We start from the raw sequence: 9,455 nt of genomic DNA, 5'->3' as shown, positions 1-9,455 counted from the left end.
ATGAGCAGGCAGATGATGGGAAATTATTATTGGAAACAATTCTTCCAATAAATTCTGGGAATTGTTCCGCTGCACACATGGCTGGTTTTCCATTTTGTATTTCATATTTTCAAATGACATTGCCAAAGGAATGTCCTCTTAAGGACAACTTTTTTCTTTACATATAAAATTCCATTTTTCATTGACCTACGGTAAGGATTTCACATTCAGGTAACATAATTAATCTTTCTAGATGTTGGTTTACAGTTTTGGAGACGGTCATGCAAAATATTTTACTGTGGTCTTATTTTTTAATTCTACTGTGGCACATGTAAACTTGCCATCCTTGGATAACTTTATTCTCCTCTCAGTTAAAAAAAGCCAGCAATCCTTTAAACTGCACTTTCATCTGAACTGCACCCTTCAAGGAGCTGTCTTCTGGAACTTAGTCTTGTCTTGTACATCTTTCTTCTCCTTTGGCTTTGGCGTTTGGTATTCTTCTAGCAGAATGTATCTGACTTGGTCATTTATTACTGTTCTTCCCTTAGAGAAGTCAGATAAATATGATCCACGTGATGTTGAAAGGCTACAACAAGATGATAACTGGGTTGAAAATTACTTAACTTGGAGGCATAATAATGTCGATGAAACACTGAAGATGCTTGATGAGAGTTTTCAGTGGAGGAAAGAAATGTCTGTCAACGGTAAGCCGTTCCATTTAACCTTGACCATATACTGTCCCCTGCATAAAAGTTAGTTTTCCATTTATCAAATAGTGTATTTGCGGATATTCTTGGCAATCATCATAAACACCAAAATAGAATTTTTATAAAAACCTACTAACACTTTGACAAGAACATCTTATGAATGTCTTAAAAGTAGTATCATTCTTAGGGAAATAAGATCACAGGGGAACAGAATCACATTCAGATTCTTTAACTCAGAGCAGAGTTAATCTGTGCTTATTTAGTTGGGTACCACTGAACAATAGCAAGACAGCATCTTCACTACTAGGCCTAGAGGTAAGGAGATGCTGTTTTCCTAGTTTGTTTCTTTTTTTCCAGTTGTTGCCTTCTCTTTCTCTGTCTCCGAGTTCCTCGTGCTAATGGGTGCTCCCTGTAGCATTACTAAATGATTAGGGGATCCCTAAAAAAGCAGGCTTATCTCCAAGGATGCCTATGGCAGCCTTTGCTTAATTTCTTGATTTCAAGACCCGATTCTAGATGGACATTTTTCCCCCCAAAATGGATTTTAAATCTTGGAAGAGGTGTTGAAATAGTCTTCAAGTAGATGAAACACCCTTCACGGGAAAATCACCCGTTATTTCTGTCCTAAACATTTAACGGGAAGAATCTGGCATAACAAATGGTTTTGATGACCTTGAGAGTAACAGACTCTGGAGTGAGTGAGTCTGGAAACTTAAGGGGAAAAAAGTCAACAAAAAAATCGGGAGCAGATACTCTCCCCAGTCTTCATACTTGTAGAAAGAATCCGGGAGAGGGGGAGTATTTAAGAAATAGTTTGATTGGAAATGTAAAAACTGTAGGTCATTTCAATGAACAGTAGAGCATTTAAAATTCATGCAAAGAAATCAAAATCATTTAAGTGCAGAATAAACTTCTAAACTCAGTATTAGTTTTTTCTTCTATAGAATTGCTAGTTTCCCGTGGCAAACAGCAGCGATGTGGTAAATGATACCAAAAAAAGGTAAAGAATCTTGGAAAGTTCTCAGAGTGAATGAAACAAAAGCCTTGGCATTTGTTGCCTTGCTGTGTTGGTTCTTAGCCTCACTACAGACTGGACAGACATTGTTTTGTTTCCTCATGCTAAAGAATCTAGCTTATTCTTTGGAAGTATTTTCCACTTGCCCTAAGATTATAAAATGCATTAGACTCTACTTGGTATCAAACTTAATAGAAAAATGTTTTACTAGAGAAACCATAGTGATTTTTTAAATCAATTCTGAGGCTATACTGTGGATATTTACTAGCATGTGATCTTGAAATTGTCCCAATGGTGATAGTATTTGTTGAAAGTCATTCTATGAAACACAATCAAAACATGGAAATGTGTCCTTATAATTAAGAATGGCTGATGTGTCAAGGGAAATGGATTTTTCCCCATTTCTCTCATCCATGTCTTTGGTTGGCTTGTTTAGTTAGTAAGAAACACCTTTTTTTTATTGCCAGAGCTTNGTTTTCTTTTTTTTTTTTTTTTTTTAAAGTTTATGTATTTTGAAAGAGAGAGAGAGAGTGAGCAGGGGAGGGACAGAGAGACAGGGACAGAGGATCCAAAGCGGGCTTTGGGCTGTCAGCACAGAGCCTGAAGTGAGGCTCTAACCCATGAACTGTGAGATCACAACCCTGGCTGAAGCCAGATGCTTTAACTGACTGAGCCACCCAGACGCCCCCTACATTGTAAGTTTTCTTTTTAAAACACTCCTAAGTTAAAATTACTCATCAGGTTTATCCTTTTTTAGACCTCACTGAATCCTCCATTCCCAGATGGTTATTGGAAATAGGTGGTATTTATCTGCACGGTTATGACAAAGAAGNAACAGGCAGAACCTTCTCCGTATGCACCACACATCAAGGTTCTTACAATTGGGGATCATTAGGGCCGTCTTGACAGAATGTCAGGCCCTTAGTTGTATGTACTGTTTGCATTATGAGAAAGCAGTAAAGGCAAATGCCACATCCTGTGACAAGGCCACATCCTGTGACAAGGCCACAGTAATGGAATTCAGAGTCGTTATCATCTTTCTAATGTACTGATACTAAACTTCAACCCAGTATTTTCATGGAAAATCTTTTTGACTGTCACTAAGGGTTGCTAAATGGACTTTTCAAGGCCCCACCCCCATCTTCTCCCATTAGCTTCTTGTGAAATCTGTGATAGCAGGAGGTGCGGTAGGGACCACCCCTGCTGTCCCGGTGGCCCCCTTGTTACCCTCTCTCCCCTTGCCGCAAATCCACCATGGTTTCTATGAGGCTGGCACGTGGCGGGAGCATCAGAGCCCGATCCTGAGCGCGCGGCGTGCTTGCCGTCTACGCAGCGTGCGGCTCAGCTCTGTTCTAACAGTCTTCTCGCATTTCCCTTCCTTCGCCAGCTGTCCTTTGCTGTCTTCGTTCCTCGTTCCTCTCGTTCCCCTGTCCCTTACGCGGAAGTCGTAGGCTTCATTTCTTGCTTGGCGTCTTTTACTTTCCAGCAGATACAGTCCCCTTGGGTGATCTCAAGCTCCTTGCCCCTCCATGAACAGTGGTGACCCCACACCGTCCCCGGGCCCCAGCTACCCACTGACCGGTGCCGCGGACGGCTCGCCGGCCACCTTCAACCCAGAAACTCAGCTGGGCTGCATCCCACCGCCCCCTCTCCTGTACCGCCCAGCTCGGGCCCACGGCCCTTGGCCCTGCCCCTGACACGGCTTCCACGCAGCCCCTGCTCCGTTTCCATTAGCGCTTCTCAGTTGAGACCTTCACTGTCTTCCCAGGCCACGGCCTGCGGGGTCTCCTGTGCCTCTGTCCTTCCCCCTCTGTGCTCCTGCCTCCGAGGGCTGTCTTCAGGAGGAGCATCGCACGTTAGCATTTCACTGGGAGCCCTTTCGGCCCAGCCCGTGTCTGCGCAGCTCCTCTTCCCCCGACTCGCCGCAGCGCGTCCCAGCTGCTGTGCTCCGAGTGCTTCGTGGCTCCCACCCCCGGCTCCACTCGGCCGCTCCTGGGCCTCTGTCTAGGCTGCTGCTCCACATGGAAGGTCTTTGCTAGTGCTGGACGGAACCACTGGCTTTCTTGTTTGTTAAGCAAGGTGAAGAGTACTTTTAGGTTATTACCAAATATTGTTTGTTCACCTGTATTTTCTCTTCGCCTTTACTTACTAGGGAAGTTTGTTTGTTTCCTAAGAGGGGAGAATTGTTTACATCTCTGCTCCTCTCTAAGGTTCCCAAGTGCACGCTATCTCCCATTTAAAAGAATGAAGAGATGTTTTTAACGTGAGAAAGAAAATAAATTGTAAATAAAGAAAAATGTCAAGGGGTAGGAATGATATATGCATAAGATAATATAGTGACATACTTTTCTTATTTGTATCCTGTGTTCTGTTAAAAGTCTGGATCAGGGTGAAGTATCACATAAAAGACCATAAAACCACGTTGGACAAAAAGAAGCTTATCGCATTCTGGTTGGAACGTTATGCTAAGAGAGAAAATGGGAAGCCTGTGACAGTGATGTTTGACCTGTCAGAGACTGGCATAAATAGCATAGTAAGCACGCCTTTAATTCCGTCATGTTCTCCCCAGCCACATATCGCTGTAAGCTTGAGCTAACCAAGTCATGTTTGGGATTTCGTTTTTTCCTTCTGTGTTGTGAGTGAAGGCAGACATGAAATAGGATTTGTGGAGAAATAAATGTGCTTCAGTATTTGGCACTGAAACCGTGTATTTCCTAGAAATGCTCCTCTTGTGATACACACGATGTCAAGGTAGGACGTCGAAGCTGGCAGGGTGCTGGGTAGTAGTGGGAACCGTGAACTCTTCTGTCAGAACTGACATCCTGCAGCACGTAACACAGGGTAATACACTCCAGAAGTAGGGGGTGAAGTAAGGAGCGCGGTCGTTAGTACCATCAGATTCATACCACGCTTGGCACTTGTAAGATGCTCACCTGACTTTTGCACATACAGCACTTTGTCACCTTGTTGGGGTTTTTGTTTGATTTTGTTAGCTTTGGAGACCCGTTTTCTTCAGGTGATTTTTGCCAAGCTTAAAACATAAGTAAAACCCACCAGTCTCTAATTTGGGCCCTTGCGTGACCTTAGTGGTAACTGTGAGCCCTTCAGCGGTGATGGGGATCCATTGGCACATTTATTGTAGCTGTTGTTGTCTGACATTCAAACCTTAGCTCCATCTGGTAGTGGTGAAGGAGCATTCACACACCTCCCTGGGGCGGCATTGAAACCTTTTCNATCTGGGTTTTTAAATTTTTTTTCAATGTTTATTTTTGAGAGAGAGAGAGACAGTGTGAGCAGGGGAGGGGCAGAGAGAGGGAGACAGAATCCAAAGCAGGCTCCATGCTGTTAGCAAAGAGCCTGATGCAGGGCTTGAACTCACAAACAGTATCATGACCTGAGCTGTCAGCACAGAGCCTGACACAGGGCTCAGTCTCACAAATCGTGAGATCACGACCTGAGCCAAAGTCAAGAGTCAGATGCTTAACTAGTGGAGCCACCCAGGTGCCCCTTAATTTAGTTATTTTTATATGTGACTCCCTCATGGTTCACAAAGGATTTAAGCTGGCTTATAAACATGTATGCAGAATTACAAGGCAAAAAAAGTTAAAAATCATTTGTTAGAGTTGGGCCACTACATAGGCTCCAATCTTTCAGTGGTCTGCCTGAAAGAAATGGAACCATTTAAAATTATTCAGGGGCCGGGGTGCCTGGGTGGCTCAGTCAATTGAGCGTCCAACTTTGGCCCAGGTTATGATCTTGTGGTTCATGAGTTCGGGCCCCGCATCGGGCTCTGTGCTGACAGCTGGCTCAGAGCCTGGAGGCTGCTTCGGATTCTGTGTCTCCCTCTCTCTCTGCCCCTCCCCTGCTCATGTGCACTCGTTCTCCCTCTCTCTCTCTCTCTAAAATAAATAAAAAGCATTAAAAACTAAAAAATATTCAGTGGCCATAGTTTAAAACAAGTATCTTAGGAGAAGTGTACTCATTCCTGATACTTGAACTAGAAAGAAAAGTATTTCATGGGTCCCCAAAGGGAGGACATTTTACAAGATAATAAATAGCCCTTGAAGACATCCTCACAAAATGCAAAGCAACAGGTTTCATAGAGCTTTTTAATGTCGTACCCACTAATATATTTCACCAGTGGCATCCTTTCAGATGCACTTGAATTAGCAGTAACTTGGGATTTTATAAGCAAGGCTATTCAATTAAAAGATGAAAGCAAGAATAGTAGATGAAGATGTTTTTGGCAAAGTCTCGGGGGGCCATAGATCATATACAGGTAACCATATTTTTTATGTAACTAGTTATTTTGAGATTTTTCTTTGACTCTTAAATACAAATTATTAACCTTGGTGCACAATGGATATACGATTCATTCTAAAGCTACTATTATATACTAGATTTATTCTATAATATTTAAGATAAAGATGCTTGCTTTTCAGTTTGTGGAAGTTAAAGATACTATAACTCACAGGCTAGCAGTGACTTTATAGACTCATCTGTGGGACAGCTCACCTCTCAGTAATTGATGGGTTTAAGTTTGCATGATTATCTTTCATCCTACAGCCCTTCTTAGATGGCCAATCAGGATTAGTAAGTCAGCTTGCAGCCAGGCCATAACCTGGAATGAAATGATCCATGTGAATAGTAACCCTCATAACCAACTTTCATTGGCTGTGTTCAGTGCGGTAGAACCAACAGTTATGTTCATAAAGTTTTCCAGGGATTGGAGTCCATGAACAACACTCGAGTATAAACTAAAAAAGTCTAACTCCAGGTCTCTAAATAAGAGGAAAGAAGTTAGCGAAGTAGATACAGCACACCAGTATGATCGGATTAGCTGCTGTGTAAAAGATCGATAAAATGTATTTTATCGAAGGTATTACAAGGTATAGAAATTAAGTTTAAAAAGCAAATATACCAGAGTTGACATGTTATATGTATTATCATTCCAAGTAGTAAGGTTGTAAAGTGTATGCTTCTTTCAGTAATTCTTTAATTCAACATATTTTTAGAATTTCTCTATAGGGATTGTTTTAGATCTGCTTTATAATGCCATGTTACCTTAGCCAGATATATCTCACTTGTTGGAGGTAACATGAATGATGTTTAAGCATCTGATTTCTTTCACTCGATATTAGGACTGAATATTATAAGTAGCTTAATGACTTAAAACCTTAAGCTCTGAGAATATACTTATTTATATATGAGCTTATTTTTTAAAGAATTTACTAATGGTCTCATTTGTATTTAATAGTGTATCACCTTTAGAAGTGTGCAATTTAAAGTTCTCTAATGTGGATTGTCTTAAAACTTTACATGTATGATCTTTGTTTTAGGACATGGACTTTGTGCGTTTTATCATCAACTGCTTTAAGGTTTATTACCCTAAATACCTCTGTAAGTAACTTACTCCTTTATAAGAATACAATGTATAGAAACCGTAGACAGCAACTGAGATTTCTTTATATTACTGTAGACTTTAATATCTGAGGTGTTGTATTCTGATGAGGAACTTAAATGTGTGCATAGAAGTTTAAGTGCATATCCTAGTAGATATAAAGGAAATTTTTTATAATCATGGTTTTAAGAATTTAAGTTCTAAACTGTACATATGGCATCCTGTAGCACACACATATATAGGGGCATAAAAACATACCTTTATTTCCAAGATATCCCATTTTTATTCATCTTTCAATGAAGAACCCATTTAAAATGATATTTATTATATGGAACTTCTTACATGCAAGACACAGAGAAGCAGTACTGATAAATAAAGTATACTGTGTGAGAAGCAGTACTCATATATCAAGTACACTGTGTTACTAATTGCTATTTAAAAACTGTCATTAAGAAGACAGTAGACTAGGGGCACCTGGGTGGCTCAGTCGGGTAAGCGTCTGACTTGGGCTCAGGTCATGATCTCACAATTCCTGAGTTCAAGCCCCGCGTCGGACTCTGTGCTGACAGCTCAGAGCCTAGAGTCTGCTCTGGATTCTGTGTCTCCCTCTCTCTCTACCCCTCCCCTGCGTGTGCACTCACTCTCGCTCTCTCTNCAGTAGACTACATTTGAATCTGGCATTTAAAGTTTGTTTTTAATTATGATTCTTGCATTAATTACCTGAATGAAGAACTCGTAAATCTTAGGTACTCATTTTGAGTCATTGATTTCTTGGATTTATATGGTGATTTACCTCTGGAGAAATCAAGATGCTATCCCACATAAACAGTTGTATATATGCATTTTTTTTTAATGTTTACTTATTTATTTTGAGAGAGAGGGCACATGGGGTGCAGGAGCAGGCAAGGAGTAGAAAGAGAGAAGGAGAGCAAGAATCCCAAGCAGGCTCCTCACTGTCAGCACAGAGCTAGACGTAGGGCTCGAACTCAAGAACTGTGAGATCATGACCGGAGACAAAACCAAGAGTTGGACGCTTCTGACTGAGCTACCTAGATGCCCCAACAGTCATATATTTGCATTCCAGTGGACTCACAGTGGAAAAAACAGAAGAGAAACAACAGGAATATCAGAAAATGGAAACTCACAGGTCTCCCTGGGCACACTCAGGCAACTACCATAGTTAGGGTCTTTTGGGACTCATGACTTAGGTGATACTAAAGCATAAAACCCCTAAATCCTCTTATTTTGGTATGATTTCACATTATTTTTAATGGGAAATAAGGAACAGACACACAAAGCATGATGGATATCGAGGATCACTGCCACTCCTACCGCTGTGCTCTTATGTCTGCAGAGAGAGGACTCATGAACCTTTTTAGGGAAAGGGGATGTTTGGTTTGGGAAACCCAGGCGATCTGCCATTCCTTCTGAATTCTTCCTGGATCCACCACATACCCCAATTCATTTTACTGAGCGGTGCCCATCAGTGGTCAATAGGGTGTCACTAACCCATATTATTAGCTTGCTCCTCTTTTGTACAAAATGAAAATAAAATATTCACTTATTTATTGAAATATCTAAGTTTGTGAAGAGCCATTTATAAGTAGGATAAATACCATCATTACCTTATAAAACACATCTAAGATTCTTTTGAGAAAATTATTAATAAACTCATGGGCCTACATAAAGATGAATTCAAACACTTCATTCCNTACCTACATAATGTATTTTTTCAGACATTAAATTTTGTAGAATCTTAAATTGGTTATGCTTCAAAATCTGTCATGAAATACAGCCATTATTTCTTAAAATCTTAAGTCCAAATCTTTTTAGGCATATCACAAGGACTAGGTATTAAGCACCAAGGTACCTTCTTTGAAGATAACCTTGTTTCTTAACGTATATTTTACTTGTCCTACATTAATATAATCATTCTAGGAGCTTCTCTGCTCAGAGAAGAATGAAATTGCATTTTGATTCATTTGGAATAGAATGAATTAGATATCANAATGTTTAGGCCTTCATCTAAATATGCAAACAATACTTCTGTATACTTGGGAATTTTTGGCTTCCTGAGGCTCCCAATATGAAGAAAAGTATAAATTGTCTTTTTAAAAACATAATGATGTATTAAAATTTGGGGGAGGGGAAAANCTAGAAAGTTATCGAAACCAGTAAATTAGACATTGAAATCATCCTGAAGTTCACTGTACATTGGCGCCGATATGACATACCACATCCAAAGATTCCAGTTACCCACTTAACTATTTTCTTTTGTACCTTTCTGCAAACAGCAAAAGCAATAAATGAACAAAAAACAGACTGTTTGCCAAAGGACAGTGATAGCTCCTTA

General features: G+C 40.4%; 1 protein-coding gene across 1 annotated transcript in view; it reads left to right on the top strand.

Annotated features, from left to right (window-relative positions):
• MOSPD2 (motile sperm domain containing 2) overlaps nucleotides 1-9,455 on the top strand; it is a 57,266-nt gene that overhangs the window by 17,673 nt on the left and 30,138 nt on the right. Inside the window, exons 3-6 of the mRNA XM_077777520.1 lie at nucleotides 528-683; nucleotides 2,459-2,557; nucleotides 4,080-4,234; nucleotides 7,041-7,101. Coding sequence (XP_077633646.1) covers nucleotides 528-683; nucleotides 2,459-2,557; nucleotides 4,080-4,234; nucleotides 7,041-7,101 — 471 coding nt within the window. The remainder of the gene's footprint in view (nucleotides 1-527; nucleotides 684-2,458; nucleotides 2,558-4,079; nucleotides 4,235-7,040; nucleotides 7,102-9,455) is intronic.

This window comes from Crocuta crocuta, unplaced genomic scaffold (genome assembly GCF_008692635.1).
Source record: "Crocuta crocuta isolate KB4526 unplaced genomic scaffold, BGI_CrCroc_1.0 scaffold940, whole genome shotgun sequence".
Classification (NCBI taxonomy): Eukaryota; Metazoa; Chordata; class Mammalia; order Carnivora; family Hyaenidae; genus Crocuta; species Crocuta crocuta.
Note: the sequence above shows the minus strand (reverse complement) of the source record. Positions and strands in the feature narration are given on the sequence as shown.